This window comes from Chaetodon trifascialis, chromosome 2, assembly GCF_039877785.1.
Source record: "Chaetodon trifascialis isolate fChaTrf1 chromosome 2, fChaTrf1.hap1, whole genome shotgun sequence".
Lineage (NCBI taxonomy): Eukaryota > Metazoa > Chordata > Actinopteri > Chaetodontiformes > Chaetodontidae > Chaetodon > Chaetodon trifascialis.
The window spans coordinates 23,340,489-23,361,204 of record NC_092057.1 but is presented as its reverse complement, the minus strand read 5'-3'; the positions used below and the strand labels follow the sequence as shown (position 1 = coordinate 23,361,204).

Sequence of the window (20,716 nt, the reverse complement as noted above, 5' to 3'; positions counted from 1 at the left end):
ATATGCTTCAAAACCGCTGCCACAGAGGCTTCGGGGGCAATCAACCATACTGATGAAACAACATGCACCATGCAAAGCATTTTTTTTTTATTCAATCACATACTAAATCTGGCAACAGAATACAACTGGTTCCAAATGTCCTTTGCATTACATCAGATGGAGAAATACAAAACCATTACTATTTACAGCTGATATAAAAGTGAAATCCTTGAACAGGCCTCTGTGACGGTGTTTTCTCTGCAGCCGTACAGCAGAGCTGCTTCAGCAGGCTCATTCTTTGAACTTCCACTCCTGTCTGCACATGGGGCACTGCTGCTGAACCTGCTGCGAGTTCAGCCATTTCAAGATGCAGTGCATGTGGAAACAGTGGGAGCACTGACCCCAGACCAGCGGGCAGTCATCCCCAGGCACTTTACCTGTAACATAAGTTTAATATTACAACTCAGGTAGAAAAGTTTAGTATTACAGCTCAGTAAGTAAGAAATACTGAGAAAAGAATGCTAACCACCAACACTCTGAACTGAATATGATTGGCTGTTGAGGACTGTAGATTAGGCCTTCACGACTGCATTGGACCAGTTTTACTATTACAGTCTGATGTACTTAATGTGATGAAAAGAAGCTAGAAATCATCTTTGTGTACTGAACTGTATATCACCAACTATTACTTCATCATTACTTGTTCTGCTTTATATTTCCCGAGTAATTCAATCAACTGTAACCAGCTTTATAAACATGTCGATTTATTTTCTTTCTAAAAAACATGCCAGACCACAGAAAAGCCTTAAGTCTGCACCTATAAAACAACAAACGAAAGTCAACTAGGTGCAACTTTACGATTGCTGCAGCTCAGTTTTCACAAGAACTTTCACGATGTGCTTCACAACTTGCTAAATTCTTTCCTCACATACAAGGTGCTAAACACACGCTCGGTCCACACAACACAGCAATGCATTTCTCTTTGTTCTGGACATTAGCCTGGTTATCAGCATTGCAACAGAATTGATAATTACTTCACCGTTTTGTTTGATTACTGTCAATGTGTTTAGTTCTTTCCATCGTGAGAGTATCACTGTTGCTTACTGCATTCAGCAAGTCATGGAAATATCTAAAGGCTGGTGTCTCAAATAAAGATAAATGATGAAGTAGGTACAGGACAGAAAACACTGGAGGGTATGATCACTAACCTGTACACTGGACAATGTTTATTGCAGACAATGACGTCATTATCCACAGTATATTTGCACTAATACTGCAAATTCAATAAATAAAACTTAACTTTTCACTGCTTCTTATTCTACATAATTTAACATAGTGGCCTCCACACAGTGCCCATCTGTTTTCACTGCTGCTTGTATAACCGTTGAGGATATGGCCAATTATATTATTTACATTCTTTGAAAATGACCAGTTTATCTAAAATGCACCAACGAAATATAAAGTCCAAAAGTAGTAATAAAACACCTGCGACATAAAGAATTATTTAATTCAAACATGTGATGAAGTGTTGAAGCAGTCATGTTGAAAGATTTGTCAAAACACAAAGCATAACATACCACAGCACTAACACTAGCCTGGTTACTCACAGTCTGGGCAGCAGCCATTGAAGGGCATCCTGCAGATCCCGCAGTTTTCATCATTGGCCACCCACAACCAAGAGGCCACTCCGTTCCACTGTCGGATCTTTACCTTCATCCTCTGCGTCTGACAAGACCAGAAACACCAAACACACTAAGAACAGACTGATACGAACCAAACCAGCTAACGTTAGCATGTGAGCTAATGTTGACAGATAACTTCTGTAGCTGGGTGTTACCAGACACAAAACATCGACACTGAATAACTTACTAGGCAGCGCCGAACGTCCCCTTCAGCTTTCCAACACCAGTTAAGTTATTTTGCTTCCTTGTAAACCACAAATCATGTTACGGTCAGTTTCATGTTAGTCAACAACATGTATCAGCTAGCTATCCCGGCAAATTTCCTTCTTCTTCTTCTTCTTCTACTGAAATTCCGGCCGGCTATATGCTTGTAGGTGAAACGCTGCCCCCTAAAGATCGTTCAGGTAAAACTGCGGTGGTGATTTTTTTTTATCTCTTATTTTTTCAAGAAAACAACATTCTCATGTAATTCCTCACATAACTGTTCCAAATAATTGTATCAACAACAAGCAGAGGATGGCTTCTCTCACTGGCACTCTTTATCAAATTTTCAAATATTAGAACACTCTGGTTTTCCAAACAGCATCCTCATCTCCTTGAACTCATGAGTGTCCTTGGACCCACAAAAATGAATTTTATCAAGTCTGAACAAACAGCATAAAACAGGGTTAGGGGTGGTGCTCCTCTTTGTTTTAATTCCTTCCTTTGTCTTCATTACATCAGACAAGAGAAACAAGTTTCGGGTGTCTACATTTTCCATCTGCACTGGTATAAGTTGAGTAAAGTTATCTAACTTTACTCATTTAAAAAACAATTTGACACTATTTGTCATGGCTGTCTTAGACTGACACATATTTTGGTGGGCTGTGCAGGATCTCAAAATCAGAGTCTCTGCATCACCTTCTTAGAGTGATTGTAGCGGGGTGTAGGATTTCTCATCAGAGTCCTGGCTGTCAATGTGGACCTGGATCTCGTCTGGGGTGTGGCCCTCGCTGTCATGCATCCTAGCCAGGCATAGCACAACAAGGTCGTCAATGGTGTGACACAAATTGGAAAAAAGCCAGAGTGTCCCATCTCTGTATGAAGTGTAGATGTGAATAAGATCAGCACATGAGATTTCTGCTGCTCCACTCTGCTACTAATGTGCTTTATTCCTTCTGGAAATAAGCATTTGTATCAGACTGCAAAATGTTTAAAATGTCTCCATGTTTTCTGCAAATGTTGTTTTTTAACTAAAATTAAAAAAGACACCACCTGGACTTAGACCTTGTCATTTCCTGTCCTTGCCCTTCCATTTCTTGTCTCCACACTTTGTGTCTCATATGATACTGATGATGGTGTTACAGCAGTCTGTGAAAGGCACAAACAACATCACATTATGAAAGCAGAGGATATAAGTTCTTATATTGATTTCCTTTGTTTAACTCTTGATATTTCTAAAATGTAAAAGTTTCTACAATGTGGTCATTGAAAATGGGTTACACCACACAAACTAGCTCTTAGTTTAGTTGTCAACTAATATTCACACCCACCTTCTGCCAAGTGTAACTGCTGTGTAGGTGACTGAACTAACAGACAAGACTGCAGTTAGCATGCAAACATATGACCTATAGTATATAAGCATGAGGAATAAAGGAAGTGATGTGAGCTGGTCGACTTGTCTGTCCTGCGGTAGAGGAAATACTCACATCCTTAACCTAAATAACAGTACTGATACCACTCTCCTCATCTTCTGTCTCACCTTTTCCAACAGAAACTGGTTTGATCATTAGTACTAGTATTAACCCGAAAACACATAATCCAGGGTTGAACATAACAAGCAAAACCAGCATGTATGCTAGAACTCAGTGTACTCAATGTATATACAGTATGAGCAGTGCTGCACAGCTGCTAGATTAAAATATCACGCTGGACTGACTAAGGAATACTACCACTACTACTGTAAATAAATACAAAATAAAACTTTCGTTTAAATAGTGGCACTCACACTTTGGTATTCAGGTATGTATGAACGCCATACTGTAGCTGGTGAGGAGTTTTTTGTGGGCTCTCGTGTGTTGCAGAACAGATTTTGTGGCTCATTTCATCTATATTAAACTTAACCTTACAAGCAGTCAATAACCACCTCCTGTGCTGCACAATCTAAACAGCACTGTGATTTTTTTGCTGGGAAACTATGCTATATAATAACACTTTTTTCACCTTCATGAGCCTCCCCTCAGCCACAGATGGTGTTTCCTAGAAGTGTATAGAGAGTGTATACATATCACATATACAAACATATTGTTGTACACATGAGGGAAGCCAGCACATCCTCCATGTACAGTCATTGGTAGACCTTTCACTGGGGTGTCATGGGGCGTCCCAGAGGCTGCAAAACAGGTCATTTAGCATGTCTAACTACCCAACTGTAGATGCCCAGTTCTAGTTCACACTCAGCCATGATGCTGGTAATTCATCATCCACAACAAAATCATCTCAAAATTGGGTGAAATTTGTGTTGTCTGAAGCCAGCGTAACTGCCGCTGGTGGCACCACGAGCTGGTCTTCAACAGAAGTTTTGTAGACTCGCTTGAAGGATACAGGCTCAATTCAGGCCTCAGTGTGTATGACCACAGTATGTTCATTTCAAATACTGTGTGTATACAGTGACATGTGTAACCTGGTGTAACGGTTAACAGTGAGCGAAATCCTGCTGTGGCTTACCTGTTATTATATGTGTAACAACGAAAGGAACGGTCACCACCTGAAGCATCCGCATGACTGGGACGTTGGACATTGGACATTGATCTTGAGAATCAGTTCATACATTTCATACATTAAGCACAGAAAATATCGGATTAATCTTCATTGATTCATTGATATATGCATTCAAGAAACTCATGAAAAAAGTGTAATTGCAACAATGGTGACTGGCAAAATTTTGAGGAAATATAAACAGACTGTCCATTTATCTGTTTTATCTAAGACCCAACAGCACTAAGATCACAGAGTCAGGTGGAATGCCATGAACTGGAAAGCCAGTGAAACAAGTGCTGAAAGACTTCAGCAACTCTTGCTGAACATATAAGACAGATGACGATTTGGAAATGATTCGTGATGAAGTTCATTTGACAAGCACGTATCATGTGTGCAAAGTCTCATGTCTGCAGACACACAAACACTCGATGATCATTCCTTATTTAATGTTGATCCGATAACACTTTAACACCCATACTTTTATTTGACGTGGTCGCTCTTTTAAAGCAACTGTAATGATTTCATTGTCCACTAGATGGAGCTGTGTAACCTGGTGAGACCATTAGAGGAACCTATATCCCAATATTGTGTTTTGTTTTGTTTTTTTCTTTACAGCCATCACAATTTGTGAGCTTATCTTAATAGGCAGGCAACGTTTTAGCTAGAAGTTGCTATCATAATAAAGTAAGCCTACATGAAAAAGCAGTTGATAAAAACATCAGGGCACAAAATCATTTCATACAAAATGCTCTCAGACTCAGAACAACTGTTCTCTCTGTTGGAGAGCATCTTAAATGTGTGTTAGTGTTAGCTAACCTTGAAGCAGAGCAAGATATGACAGAGAATTTTACATGTAATAAGAGCTCAGACGATAAGCCGGAACACAAACATTAATTACGCTGTTGCAAAATGGGAAATACACATTTTGCTTGGTGTTCTTACTTCAGTGTTTAATGTATGTCTGAAATGGAAAATGTATTAAAATGAAAAATTGGTTGGAGTCATCTCAGTAGTTTTATCATGTGCTGTATACCGCACATACAGTATCTGTCATTGTGATGCACAGACAGCATCCTCTCTGCACCTAAATGGTCCAAAACAGCTAGGATCAGCCATAGTTGACATGTTAGAAAGTGTGTCATCAAAATGCTTATCACCAAGATCCCTGTAACACCTTTTGTATAGCAAACCCCTTTTTCAATATGACTCTATCTATTGGATGAAGGTTTGTGCAGAGTATTATAGTATTACAGGTTTTACAGCGTTGAACTCTCACAATTTACTGTGATAAAAAAATATATACTATGAGTGACGTCAGTCAGTCATGTAATCAGGCTATGATTAAAACAGCTGTGGCTGTCTGGGAGCTTCCATATTTAACGAGACAGGAGGTGACACTGTTAGCTATTAGCTAGTTCCCTATATATTTTCTTTTAGCATGTAATTACACATTATATACTCTAATAATAATAATAATAATTATAATTATTATTATTATTACTATTATTGTTGTTGTTGTTGTTACTACTACTAAAAATAATAATAATGTTAAATTATGGGGGAAATGATTTTTAACACTTTTTTTTTTATCACCAATACAAATTCGTGCATTAAAAAAGAAACATCCATAATCATGAAATGCCTCTTTGCTCCCTGTACAGAGTACATTGTGCTCTGTTTTGCATGTATAGTACCAGTACTTTTAATGTTTTCACTTGTATTAATGTATAAGATTTTCCTTTTTATTATTATTATTCATCAGCTGCTCTGTAGGCAGACCTCTGTTGAATGAAATGTTTCTTCTACATTATTCAATAAAGTTAGTTTTTTTTTAAGACGGAGGGGCGGGACTTGTGCGCTGTCGTCACTTCTGTGAACTACGCGACTTCCGCTTGTTTCAACCACCGCGCCGCCGGAGGGAGCAGCTGATAAACAAGCGCGTCTGAACGCGGAAAGTTCTTTGTTTCAAAGCGTTAGCTACAAGCTCAAGCCACCATGATGGCTGATAAAATGAATATGTCTCTGGACGACATTATCAAGATGAATAAGAAAGGCGGCAGCAGCGGCGGAGGAGGATCTTCCAGGCAGGGTGGAAGTTCAGCGCGGGCCGGTGGTTTCTCGAGGCCGGCGCGGGGTCGACAGAGTAACTTCAACCGTGAGAGAAACAACAGATCCACACCGTACACCCGGGTATGAGAGAGAGGCAGCTGAAAGGGAACAGAAATGGAAATGAAAGAACGTTTCTTAATGTGTTCTTAATGGCTTCTCGCTCGGTGTTAAATGACGCGATAATGGACTTCCTCTAACTCACGCTAGTGTTAGTAGCAGCCACGGAAAGGCTAGAAATCTTGAGTTACCTGAGAGAAAGTCCCCACGGCCGGCCGCTCACTGGGATGGATTTTTGTTCAAGATGGCCGCTTTGTATCTGGAGATGCGCTTTGAGAAGTTTGAGTTGTCAGGTGAGGAGAGTCAGATACGTGGAAGTGATCCAGTTTTTTTTAAACGGAGGAAATATCCTCATTTGTTTATACCACAGTGTAAACGACTCAAAGGAGTCCAGGGTGAGTTTTGTGCGTCAACAAATCCTCCAGTTTTCTAAGACCGTGAACAGTCTTCATCTTCTCCAAAGCCATTGGGCCTTTTTTGGATGGACTCCTCATATGTGTCTTCCCTGATATCATCACCTTAATCAAGCCTTTTGTTTCTAACCTACACGCCTGACATTTTCTAAGCATCGCTCTGTTCATCACTCATGTTGGAGCTTGTGGTTAAGTGATATGTGTCTGATCAGTCCACCCTTTGACTTTTTGCCAGAACTTGGGGAATCTGAAGGCAGTATTGTTTGTTTCGTTGCTCTTCACAGCCCAGAGAGCTGCCAGACAAATGGCAGCACGACATGTTTGAGGAGCACGCCGGTGGACACAGAGGACCAGCTGCAGAACCAGAGAGAAGCACAGAAAGTAACGGCAAACTGCTGGTTTCCAATCTGGACTTTGGCGTCTCTGACTCAGACATCAAGGTAATTTACTCAAACCCAGCCGATCCACTTTTCTGGCATGGAGGTGTCGCGAACATGACTCATGTTTCTACTTTTCTCCGCAGGAGTTGTTTGCAGAGTTTGGCTCACTGAGGAAAGCGTCTGTGCACTATGACCGGTCTGGACGCAGTAAAGGAACTGCAGACGTTCACTTTGAGGATAAGGCAGACGCTCTCAAAGCCATGAGGCACTATAATGGTGTCCCACTTGACGGTGAGGATGCTACAGTGGCATTTCTGTACCTTGGTTGCCTCTTCAGAAGAAAACTGCTAACCTTTTATTTGTGTGTTTTTAGGTCGCCCCATGAAAATCCAGCAAGTGACCTCCGAGGTCAACACACAGAGCAGGTCGTCTATACAAAGGTACATCGTGTAAGAGTGGCCGTGCAGTGAACTGTTGAGTTTTGGAAGGTGGATGATGGGCAAACATTTATAGACTGAGCTCGTTTTACTAACACTCACAGTGTGTGCGTATTGGTTAGGTGACCTTACAGGCCTGTGAACAGCTGGTCTTTGTGGTCTTTTTGCAGTTCAAACAGAGGCTTTGACCGCAGCAGGCTTGGACAGCCCAGGTTTGAAAAGAGCGAAAGGAGGCAAGGTGGAGGCCGCGGAGGCTTCAGAGGTCGAGGAAGAGGAAGCAGACCCCAGCTGTCTGCCGAGGAGCTGGACGCCCAGCTGGATGCTTACAATGCCAAGGTGGGTACTCCTGTTGCGTTGGGTTCTTACTCTGTATTGTGACCATATTGATCATTTAATAATTGCGTCATATTTTACGTTTCAGATGGACACCAGTTAGAAGTGCTCGGAGACGATGCTGCTCTCATCTTTTGTTTTTCTTATTTTTTTTAATCCGATTGGTCAAATATGATGGATTGGACCTTATTTCACTTGCATTTTGAAGTCTTTTTATTGTATGGACCATTATGTGCTGTTGATCTTAATGTCTCAGCATTTTTGTAGCCATGTTTTCTGGGGCAGTTTATGTTTTGAGGATTTTTTTTCTCCTAGACCACCAGCTCCTGTCCTCCTTTATCATTTTCTTTGGACTGCAACACATTTTTTTTAGATTGCGTAAATGTTTCACAGATGTTGTTTTAATGCAATGTTAAAAACTATTGCAGTTATGATTTGGTCATTTGGTACTGTATACTGGACATATGGACATATTTCATAAAGAGTTTTGTACATAAATAATTATGCTGAATCATCTCTCTAGTGTTTATGTAGAGATTTCTCTTCCTCAGACAGAAAGTGCCATTGCTCTTCACTGTGACTGTATCTGCGTTTTAAAAATGAATTAAATCCAAATATGACGAAATCCAAACAGAATTGTTCTGAATGTGTCCAGTTTTTCTGTGTACAGCACTTTTTAATATCATGTTTGTAACAGTCAGGTCAGACATCTTCAGCTGTGATGAAATGTGCTGTTTACAACAATGACCTCAATAAAAGGAGAAACCAGTGTTTATCCCTCGCATACTCTGTAAAACCTGTAAGTAAAATTATGTATTTTCTCAACTGTATATGCAAGACTCAAAACGTGTTTTTTGGTGGCGCGCGGACCTGCACGTCAATTGCGAGTAGCATTTACGGGCCCGTTACCAGAAAGTGCGTTTTTTTTCCAGGATGCCGAAGGTATGACCCACCCTACTCTGCCTCTGATTGGCTTGTATTCCTTCCCTTTATTGGTTGAGTTGGTCACGTTTAGACATGAGGAATAACGATTGGTTAGGATTAGGGCAAAGGATATCGGGGTAAGCCAATCAGAGGCAGAGTAGGGCGGGTCATGACTTCGCCTTCTTAAGAAAAAAATCATCTCCCGCAACGGTGTTGCGCGGGCGACGCACGGGGCGGCGCCGTTCTGTTATTCGCCATACTTGCACAAGAGCTCCGAACAACGAACGCACTTACCGCAAAAGCACCTGAAACCACTACTACACTTAATATAAAGGTAAGTCTCGTCGGTTTCACGAGCAGCTAATAATACATTTTCTAGAACATTCATAACCGGCGGACATCACTGAAACCGTTATGGTTCCACCCTTGCTCTCCATCAACTGATGAGAACTTGTCAGGCTAGCGTTAGCCACAGGCTCCGGTTAGCTTGGCTGGATTGTTCCCAGAGAAGCAGCTAGCCACTTGTCTCTCTCCTCAGTCCCACCCTGTATGAGAGGGTCGGCGCCAAGAAAAGTTGATCACCATTGTTGAGTGGAAATCAATTCCACCACCCAGACACGTTAATTTTTTGCTTCAGTGTGCTGTCAGAGTCGGTATCGGAGCCGGCTCCCTGAAAGGATGCCAGTCTGCAGTGCTGCCGTCGACTAGCTATCAGTCAGTACATGGACTGGAAGTTACTGTTACAGCGCTGTGGTAGCTGTGTAATCACGACTTGATATAGTTGTGGTGGGCATTACATGATTCAGCGACATTAACAAAACACCACAACCATCATCACTTCTTTTGGGGAAACATTGCTTTAATCAGTTCCACTGATTTATAAAAGCTGTGATTTGTAACATTGATGTGCTGGTAAAAATAACATTGCACATTTATCACAATGCGAAAACGTTAAAATGTTCTTGTTCTTACATATTTTCCTCATAGTTCTGGATTGCTTTTTTTCTTTGTGTCAGGCCAGTGGGGTGAGACAGAGGCTGGAGAGATAGTGCCATTGCCCTGCAGTTTGTTATTGCTCAATACTAAAACAGATTGACTCAAAGAAAGCCAGGCCAGACAGAAGAGGTGAAGTGAGTGAGACAGTGAGTCACACTCATGTCCTCTTCATCTCTGTATGTCAAGTTGAAGTTTCTGGCTTCCTGTCCTGATCAGCCAGCAGTTTGCCAGCTGAAGGCTGGGTGCGGTGGGCCTGTCAAACTGGATTCCAGTATAATCCTGAAATTTCTTTATATTGATGTTTTGCATGACAGCACTTGACCTCTTACATTACTCCTTAAGTTTTGTGCCTTATAACCTATTAGGAACTGTGGAAATTAAGTACATATGGTCAAGTAGAACCGGATGATGAAGCAATCAAACCTCCTTTCAGGAATCTAAAATCATATGTCAAAGAAAACAACTCTGAGAAGACCAACTTTATGCCATTGCAGCCATGTTCATGAACTTGTTCCACCTAAAGAGAAAGGAAGATGAACTTCTTGATTTTTCTCCACAGTGACAGAGAGTTCAGTGCTAGCAGTTATATAATACAGTCAGTCTGAAGCCCCCTCCCCCACCCTGCACCTCTCCTGTCACTACAAACAGCCTTCATCCAGATTTTGTCTCTTGTGGATATCAAGTTTAGTTATGCAAAACAGTGGAGCACATTTTCAGATCAAAGGATTGTTCAGTGAGAAGAGTCTGGGCTCCTTTGCTGCACTGTATTGTTTTATGAACCATCCTCTGCCGTATCTACGCCGTCATCAGCCAAAAGTACCACGGAACCTGTCGTAACTAAACCCTATTAGGAATTTCTATCGGAAAATGTATCTGAGATTGTCATACAAAGGGATAATTGATCATAGTGCAACCAGTCGAGGTCAAATTTGAGCATAAGAATAATAATAAGAATGTTTTCCAAGCCCTGGATTAGTCGCTCGTTATTGCTTCCTCCTCCCTGTATAGTGTTGGAGTAGAAAGGAAGACCACTGAAAATGTTTTGGACCCTGCTCAGACATGTCTATGGCTACAGCCTGAAGCTCCTCAGTTGGCAGAGTTTACGCCTTTACTGCTTGCTGACATTCCTCTGTTAGTTTGGGCAGGTCAGGGGAGGCACGCTCTGAGATTCTCACTTCATGTGAGAGGGAGGAATCCGTCTAGTGATAATCAGCCTGACAGGATTATTGCGAGTGTTCTATATGGTAAGATAAGAAAGAAAACACAGCTTTTGGTGACCATTCATTCCAGGTTTGCAATATCCAGCAATAATGGATGCTTAATTTTCGATATACAGTTGGTTGTGCAGCTCTACTATTATGACCTAAAATGTTTTCAATCACATGCACAGTTTATGTAGCACTGTGGTTAAGGGTGGCGGCTGAAAGCATTGTCGTTGAATAATATAAACTGGAGTAGATAGTGGGGGTGTTGCAAATCCACTTCTTAATTGATAATGGCTCAAAATGAGCTTTCACATTCAATCGTTGAAATCAAAACCTGGATCAGTGGTTCTCCCAGTGTTTCCACCTCTCCACCCTTGCCTGCTTGCATGCGTCTGGCGTGTGTCTTCAAAGATGACCTGGCATATCTCACCAGGAGCCTGCAGCCGCACTTTTCAAAAAAGATACCATGAGATGGCGGAGAAACGGGACGGGAAGTTGCCACTGTGGCGACATTTAACCTTCTTTGTGAAAGTGTCTGTTTAAATTTGACCATATGGCCTGAGTGTGACACATGCAACAAAGAAAAGACGAGAATTTGAAAATGGAAATGACTGTTACATAGAACCAATGATCTGTCAAGCCTCGATAGTGTAACAATGGCTGTCAGTGCTGAAAGCCAAAAAACAAAAATCTAATTGAAAATCATATCTTGACCTTAAAATTCAAAGTCATATCAAATTGTGGTTTTGGAGAATCGTGACCTCTGGAACTTGAAGCATTACTTGGTTAGAGCTGTTGGGGAGATGAAGGGAAAACTGGCTCACAGTGATGTTTCACTATGGCTGAATGCATGTCTGCAACTAACAGTCATTTTCCTGCTAATTCAGATGAGACTTTAGTAACAAAAAATAAATAAAAAAATCCAGATTTAGCTTGTTTTCTTTGATCAACAATCTGAAACATCGAAGACTAAGAAAGCCAGCAGATGGTCACGTATGAGTGATTTCTTTTACAACATGGCATAAAGATGGATGGATTATCAAAATAGTTGTACATCTGGGCTCCAGCAGTTCATTTCATTGTTGAATAATCTGCTGATTCTGTGTGGATTTTAACTTTGTAGTTTAGAAAATAGTTCAAGTTCAGTCTAAAACACAAAGATATGAAGTGCACAGTTCTATGAAATGGAGAAAAGCTGCAAACACTTGTATTTGAGAAGCTGGAAGCGTAGAATGTTTGCTTGAAAAAGGACTGAAACTATTAATTGATTAGTGTATTGGTGGCAGATTGAGTTTCAGCTCTGTTCACTGCATTGCTTGAGTCTTCAGGGATTCAGCCTGTGCAGTGCTGTGGGTGGGATTACTTTAACGTGAATGTCCAAACTTTTGGTATAAACAGAGCTCTTCCTGCTTTTGTTAGGCTGCTTGATCTGTTTCAGCTGAGGCATTTCTTCCACCGCTAACCTCTTCAGCAAGGGATGACCCCGCCATAAAGAAACAGAGTTCTTGAGTCTTTGTTTCCTGATATGAATTGAATGGCCTCCTTATCTGCTGTTCTTGTGCTTGTACTTCGAATTGTTCTTTACAAAGAATTTACACCACAACAGAAAGAAACAAACTGCATAATGTGAGTTTTAAAGCCGTGTGTTGGACACTGTTGTGAGCTTATTGTATGGAAAAGGGTGAGTGGCCCTATAGGCCCCAGGAGAGGCTTTGTATCATGTGATGCATGACGCCTCATTCATAACTCTCCTGGTGGTGATGCTACTTCACAGAAGTGTGTTAAGATGATGTCACGCAGCAGTTGGGTCATCAGCTGCTGCCGCTGCCTTACAGTGTCTGCACTGCCTCAGTCGCACACCGCAGCTTCAGATCCAACAGGCTGGACTTGCTTTATTGTTGAGAGCGTCTCCGTGATTTACAACCTCTTCCCCAAGAGGCCAGTGTCCATGAAGACTAAAGGAAGAATCCTCTCCTAGCTTGTGTCTTTTCTTAATTAATTTCTGTCGGTCAAAGGGCCATTAACGCCCACTGTTTATCCTCCTCTCGCACCCACTCTGTCCCCAGACATGGCTGAGGATGAGGTGACTCCAGAGCAGCTAGCAGCCATCGCCGCCGAAAATGAGGAGCCAGAGCCAGTGAACTACAAGCCACCAGCCCAGAAGACGGTGAAAGAGATCCACGATCTGGATAAGGATGATGAGAGTCTACGCAAATATAAGGAAGCCCTGCTTGGCTCCGGGGTCTCTGAAACTGGTAATGCATTTCGTGAGTTTTTGACTTTCAGGAGCACATTTGACTAAGACCAGTGAAGTGGGGATGGCTAGTCTAATTGGGGTTTAAAGCTGTGTCCCCGATTGTGAAATGGGTGATTTCTGGGTCAATGGTTAAGGTAAGGTTCAGGGCAAGTCTCCAGAAAAATTAACCGAAGTCTGTGTAATGTCCTCAAAAGTGATCTGAGTCAACATTTTGTGTTCACAATAGTTAGCTGTTTGCCTAATGAGCATGCTGTGGCTAAAACATACCAGCTGTGAATGGGGGACTGTGGACATAACAGCTGAAAACACTGCTGTATTTTCAGAAATGAATTTTACTGGCTCTGCTGCTCGCTGTGTGTGTGTGTGTGTGTGTGTGTGTGCGTGCGTGCGTGCGTGCGTGCATGCCTGCGTGTGGAGGAAAATATCTAGTTGCAGTTTCTCTAACCAATACTGCGACTGTTATTAGAATTGCAAAGATTTCCTTTAAAGTGAACTACTGGCCTGAATTTGTGGTTGACATAGAGTTAAATATGATTTGTTGTTGTTGGTGTAAAACTGGATTCACTAATAACTGCTTGGTGGCCAGCAGTGGTAATAACAACAACCTTTCCATATAGACTGATGACACGCAATTAGGTTAAGATAGCATTAATTAATGATGCTGTTGTGAACTCTATGACTCTGTAGACTTAAAGCCTATAAATAAGCTTCTGGTCGGGTTTATGTGCATATTACATGAGTGAAATGTGGGTCATCACGCAGCCTTTGACGAGATGTAAATAGTACAGACGCTGGCATGAAGTGAGCATGTTGACCAGATAACAACATGAACTTCTTCATTCAGTCAGATTTAACATTAATTAGTGACTGTATAAAGGATGCTACTACAATAGGGCTACCATGCAGTCAGATAAATCAGACTTCCACAGGGATGTGTGTAAATTCAGTGCACATGCATTCATTGCACCCCCTGACTTAGTATGTTCTGGGCTCTGTGTTGAACATGTGATAAATCAGTCTGCTGCCTCTCAGTGAGGAGAATTGGCTGTTTCAGTGTGAATGAGAAGAAGGTGAAGTCTAATTAATGCAGAGGCTGTCCCAACTACAGCAGAGCCATCCTGATTCCAGCTCCCCGGAGCCCACACACTCAGACAGCTGCTTGTTACAGGACGCGCATCATGTGCAGGCCTCCTGGAAATGTTTGGATTCTGGTCTAAGTTGTCCGCATGCCTCCACATAAGTGTTGTCACAACAAATACCTGTAAATGAATCGTACACGCATGCAGTATTTGATCGCACTTGTCATCCGGATGTTATTTCTCTGGTTAATAGGACAAAACTCTGCGTCGTGTGTTCACCACCAGGTGAATGGAGGTGAACACACCGCACAGTCAAAGGTGTTTGATAAGGGTCTGCAAACATACAGAACATCCACCTCAGGGAAGGTGTGTTTGAAGACGTCTGTGTGTTTTCTGTCTCAGATCCTGCTGTTCCAAATGTCCAAGTGACCCAGATGACTCTGGTCTGCGAAGCCGCCCCAAACCCCCTGATCCTGGACCTGCGAGGTGAGTCCCCGTTCAGGCACGTTGTGGAGCTTGTGTGTCACATCAGAGGAGGTCATAAGCAGCTGTTGTTGATCCAGACATTAATAATCAACAGTGTTACTCCACACATCATCTCATCACAGAAATCTTTTCTGTATCTTTCTCCCACTTGCTATACTTGTCGCAGTCAAATATAGCATCCCATTGACCGCTGCACTGACTTTGCTTGTTTTGATTTTCATCCAACAGTACTTACAGATCCGTCTGTGAAGGTTTGAGTCTGTGCTGAGCATGCTGTAAATGAATATGGATTCACTGATTGCCTACAGAGGTAGAGAGGTACAGAGGAGGTACACAGACTGGAATCTTTTTCTCTGTTTGGCTGATGACTGTAGAAATGTACTTTAATTATTCCCCGTGACTCTTTAGCAGTTTAGCCCCCCGCCTTTGTAGACGCTGTAGCTGGCCTAGATTTGAATCCACCCAGAACATTCTGTCCTATGTCTACCTTTCTCTGCATCACTCTTCATTTTCCTACTTTCCCAGTGCAAATGAGTGACTGACCACCCTGGAAATAGAGTTGTAACCATTCAGTTTGACTGAAATGTGCTTATCTTCAGAACCGGGTAGATCTGGATGGATAAAAGCTGTGAAGGTGTCGAGTGGCTGTGATGTTAGGATTGATGTTGGGAAAAGAGAGCTGCAGAGGTGGATAGGGAGATTAAAAAAAAAGGTTAGACCGCTGTCTTCAAAGGCCTGCTGCATGTCTTTCTGCCCTTTGGACATCCTCTCTGTCTCTGCTCTATGTGTCAGGAAGTCAGCTACATTATATTTAAACATGCGTAACATTAACATTTTTCATCCCAAGTTCTAACATTGATAGTAGCGAGGAGTGCTTGTTTGTACTGAATCAATACTGTACACAAGTCTGAGCGCGTGAGGCTTCTGTTTGTCCTCATGGTCCAGTCCTGAACATGCACTCAGACAGTTCTTGGGCCGTCATAATAAATGAGTGCCTCAGGAGTAGGCGCTTCCTGCGGGCCTGCGGCTAGCTTCCAACAGCTGATGCAGATAAAGTGAATTTCGCCAAGTGTTTCTGTGCTTCTCGAGAAGTCTCTGTGGCTAAAAGGGGAGTTTGTGTCTGTGTGAATGTTCTCATCAACAAGAAGGGAACATCACAGGCACATCACAACATCATAAGAGGGTATTTTTTCAGGGCTGTTGTATTGGATTGCCTTTGATTGTACAGGTGTAGCTCATAAGTAATACCTCAGTGTGTACAGCCAACTTCTGTACTGAACGTTGAAATGGCTGGATGTTAAAAACAGATATTTCAGCCCATTTATGAAACATCCTGATGACAAGATCAGACTGATGCTGTTTGTTTTGTGAGTGAAATGCACCTTTAGGTACTTTTTAAAGTTACAGTAAAAGCCTGCTGAGGATGAGTCATACAAACTTAGTCAGTGAGTGAGCTCACTGCCAGTAAAGGAATCAATGCAGCCTCTGTACGTCAGACCTGTCTGATGTTGGATTATTGCGGCCTTGAAGCTCAGGCACCAGTGTAAGAGAAGGACCCCGGGCAGAGGAGAACACATTCTGAGCTCAGCAGGAACATGACTCTCAACACGGTGGTCAGCACCCAGCAGACTGCCAGGTTCATTTCAGAGGCCTGTGGAACAGGACGAGAAGTCAGCCGTGGTATAAATGTATAGGACCATTTATTTCTCTACAATGTTTGTTATTGTTATAGTTAATAGTTTAAAGTCTCTGATAACCACTGAGGCTTTCAAACTGGGAGCTGCTCCTCTGCAGGGGGCCACAGAGGGGAGACGGGAGGCAAAGGTGCTGCATGAGGTGAAAGGGACAGGCGCATGCCGTGTTCTAAAAAAACAGGAAGTTAGTTGATTTAGTTTGGCTGCTGATTTGACCCACTTATTAACACAGTCAGCAGGTCCAGCAGCAGCAGAGGCTGCAGTTCATGAAGCTAATTAAAGTGCTTTAAAACACAGAGCGCCAAATCACTGCAATTTGCATCAAATATCTTGTTTCTTCTCAGAGTAATAACTAGTGAGTAACACGCAGACATGATGCACAGATTTTTTAGATTCAGTGCGGCTTATGTCATTATCTCCATTGTCCGTCACGAGGTAACATCTGAGAATCCACTTCAGTCCAAATCACAGAAAAAAAACAATGCTACTTCAACCCAAAGTTGGGACGCAGTGTAAAACATAAATAAAACAGAATGTGATTGTGTGTACACGATAAGTCCAGAACTTCAGCATCAAATCAATCCAGTGGTAGTTGTTGGTATATTGCAAACAGGGACTGCTAATAGCTAATTCGGCATAATGGTGCTAATTTGCCAAATTCTGAATAAGTTGTAGCCTACAACTGGTTACCTGACTGACTCTGTGGCAGCATTTTAACCTTACTGTGAAGGGCTGCTGGGGAGGAAGAGGGACAGACTTTGAAAGTCCTTTTTCAGCACTTTGAACATCCTGTGACACAAAGCAAAAAACCCTGTAGAAGCCGATCAAACGTGTGATGGGCTTCATTTACATGCGTGCTTGGTTATTTGGTTTTGTTAACCCTTTGTGTGCGTACATATACATGGATCATAAACATTTGTGATGTTTTTACATGAAATAATGTTAATGTTGAATAGATACGGTGTTTTGGATGAATCTGTGGATCAGTTTCTCTGTCAGCAGACAAGAGTTATAACTGGCCAGCCAGTGTTTCTATGTTTTGAAAGTTTCTTTGTAAAGTACTTTGTACTTGGCGTTGGAGGTTTTTCCTGTTGCTAATGGCTCACATTCAACTCAAGAGAACGTGGGAAGGAGTTTCTGCACAGATGAGAGATTGAACTGGTTCGGTTTGACTTCTCCTGATGATCCTTATCAGCATCACTGTGACTATGATGGACTGAATATTGATCCTGTGCTTTCCTTTCCCCTTCGGTTTGTAACAGGAGACCTGGAGGCCTTTAAGAAGCAGGCCTTTGTTCTGATGGAGGGAGTCGAATACAAAATAAAGATCAGCTTTAAGGTGAGAGCTGCTGTAGCTCCAGCTACAGGACATACAGAAGGAACGGTCGTAGTCTGTTTCCATGGAATATGAGTGTAGTATGAATCCATTCTTTAAATGGCTGAATAATAGCAGATCCAGAATGCAGATTCAGCTGCATCACAGTACACAGGAACATCCCAGGAAGTATCCAGTCTAATGTCATGATATTGATTTTGTGTAACATCAGGACAGCAATAGTAAAAGTGGTCAAAAGAGCGACACAGTCCTGACTAATTGTCTGATTCTTCAGTGAAAGAAGCAGGTTAAATGTCAAACATGACACTTTGCATGTTTTTCCAACCTTTTCTAAAGGTTCAGGGACACTTTGAAGTTGTTGCTGATATCTAACTCTCGTTATTAACCGAGCATCTGTGGTCGTCTTTAACGATGTTTGTGTCTCCTCAGGTGAACAAGGAGATCGTTTCAGGTCTGAAGTATGTGCAGCAGACATACAGGAAAGGAATGAAGAGTGAGTGAGCATTTCTGTTTGCCTCATGTGAAGTAATCCCTCCAGCATTTGATCAGTAATTACCGTTCTCATTTGTTCCCAGTTGATACGTCGGACTACATGGTGGGCAGCTACGGGCCCCGTCCTGCTGAGTATGACTTCCTGACCACGATGGAGGAGGCCCCTAAAGGATTGCTGGCCCGCGGCAACTACGTCATCAAATCCAAGTTCACTGACGACGACAAGCACGACCACCTGTCCTGGGAGTGGAACCTCCACATCAAGAAAGACTGGAAAGACTAAAAGAGGCCTTTTGTTAAGGGGGTGCAAGGGAATCAAAATCCCCCAGCCCCATGCGTTCCTCAGCCACCACCCCCCCCATCCCCATCCCCGCCCCGCGTCCACCATCTCTGCCTTCTTTGTTTTTACTTTGTTGTGCATTTCATGCTCTCATGCCTTAGTTCCCGCCTCGCTGTCTTAACCCCGTGGCATCATTCCCTCCTCAGCAGCAGTAGCATCAGCCGTAGCAGCAGCCTCCCCCACGCCCCGCATCCGTCCACCCATCACCTCCCAAACTGCCCAGCATCTCATGGTTGCACACGAGCCACCTCACCTCTTCACCAACCTGCCATCCTCACTCGCTCCACCACCCCCCCCCTCCACTGAGCTGTGCCATGTAGCACCTTACTTCCTCACACCCAGCCCTCTACTTTTCTTTTGCCCCAGCCTTTTGCTGCTTGAAGAGATTAACCCTGCCGTCCACCTCTCCAGAATGGTGTCTTCCTCTCTCAGTATGAAGTACATGTGGAAAAGCAACTGTACAATCAACTTTTGTTTGCCTTTTTTATATAATTGTATCAATGGTTGTGTAATGTGACTGTATTCACATCACTGTCAATCAGCTGTTATGTTCATGAAAGGCCCCACCACATCCACCTGCCCCCCCACCCCGACCCCCACCCTTGCTACAGCATTCCTTTGCTTGCATACTTAATCGCTTGCTGTCTTTTGATATAATTACCGATACCTGCCTTCATTCAGATCTGCTCTTCAGCGCCTCCCTCCCTTCCCTAAATGTATTCACCCACTCCCCTTCAGATGGGGGTGTGGGCCAACGCTAACAAGGGAGTAAAAAGAATAAGGGTAAAAAAAAAAAAAAAAAAAAAAAAAAGCTGCCTTATGTATCAACTAATGTCTAAAACATGTCTATTTAGCATGCCTTGTGTGTACGAGCAGTGCTGCTATCAGGTAGTCTGTATATCAAGGGCTTATTCTCACTACTGACTAATAACCACCTGTAGCCCTGCTGTAGTAGAGACTGTTTATACAGGTTACTCAGATACAGCTCTGCACACACTCACTGCCCCCATGAGAAACTTGGAATCGGAGGGGACTGAATGTGAAGAATTGGAGAAAAGTTACCAAACCAAGTGAAAATCAGTATTGTTGATTCTTGGCACTCTTGTTCCTTTTAGCCATGAGGCCTTAGCATTCACTATAATCATACAGAGAGAAACAAAAATGTCTTATTTAGCCCTTTCTTTATTTGTTGTTCCCCTTTGCCTTAATGTTCATCATTCCCCCTACGAAGCAGCCCCCCCTTGCTTGTTTAGATTGCTTCATAAGTGGCAGCCTGCAGTCAGGAGACCCCAGGTGTGGAGGAGGCTGAGCCAGGCACCGTCTGCTGCTGCCAGAGACCTCGGGGGTGTCTGGTCTCAGCCACACAGACGCTGGTAGTAAAGAGAGAAAACTGACCCAGTGACCCTGAGTGAAAGCAGTGAAACGAAGGGTCAGGTGACACTAACTGAAACGTGCTTAATATTTAATGAGAGGAGAAGGGTTTTAAAACGCAGCTGACCAGTAAGTAAATTGAAATCGACTTGTACTGTACCAGAACATATGGATGTAAAGCTCTTTTGTTTCTTCTGATTCTGATTAGCTCTTCCTGCGCCATACATTCCTTCACATTGTACAGTTTCTATGAAAACGCTGGCATGCTGGTGGGGTTGTATATTCTATCATCATTTGTGATTGCTCTTCTCAGTCAATAAAGATTTTGCTCAACTTGGCCTCTAACCCTGCAGTGTTATGCAAATAAGACGTGCTGCTTGTCGAGCCTCGGTTTCAGTTTAGTCACC

At 42.6% G+C, this 20,716-nt stretch overlaps 4 protein-coding genes across 4 annotated transcripts in view; 2 read left to right on the top strand and 2 right to left on the bottom strand.

Annotated features, from left to right (window-relative positions):
• The window catches only part of rnf38 (ring finger protein 38), a 119,828-nt gene that overhangs the window by 3,837 nt on the left and 95,275 nt on the right, over nt 1–20,716 (bottom strand). The gene's annotated exons all lie outside the window — the stretch shown is intronic.
• anapc11 (APC11 anaphase promoting complex subunit 11 homolog (yeast)) lies at nt 129–2,007 on the bottom strand. The gene is made up of 3 exons (XM_070983640.1): nt 1,849–2,007; nt 1,587–1,704; nt 129–416 (listed from the first exon to the last, which is right to left on the bottom strand). Exons 2-3 carry the CDS (start codon nt 1,693–1,695, stop codon nt 271–273), a joined length of 255 nt encoding a protein of 84 aa, XP_070839741.1. The 5' UTR covers nt 1,696–1,704; nt 1,849–2,007; the 3' UTR covers nt 129–270.
• LOC139340975 (THO complex subunit 4-like) lies at nt 6,293–8,957 on the top strand. The gene is made up of 6 exons (XM_070977155.1): nt 6,293–6,590; nt 7,264–7,419; nt 7,503–7,650; nt 7,733–7,799; nt 7,967–8,132; nt 8,218–8,957. Exons 1-6 carry the CDS (start codon nt 6,396–6,398, stop codon nt 8,230–8,232), a joined length of 747 nt encoding a protein of 248 aa, XP_070833256.1. The 5' UTR covers nt 6,293–6,395; the 3' UTR covers nt 8,233–8,957.
• On the top strand, nt 9,281–20,642 carry LOC139340982 (rho GDP-dissociation inhibitor 1-like). The gene is made up of 6 exons (XM_070977167.1): nt 9,281–9,387; nt 13,321–13,509; nt 14,993–15,076; nt 18,033–18,109; nt 18,536–18,599; nt 18,682–20,642. Exons 2-6 carry the CDS (start codon nt 13,323–13,325, stop codon nt 18,879–18,881), a joined length of 612 nt encoding a protein of 203 aa, XP_070833268.1. The 5' UTR covers nt 9,281–9,387; nt 13,321–13,322; the 3' UTR covers nt 18,882–20,642.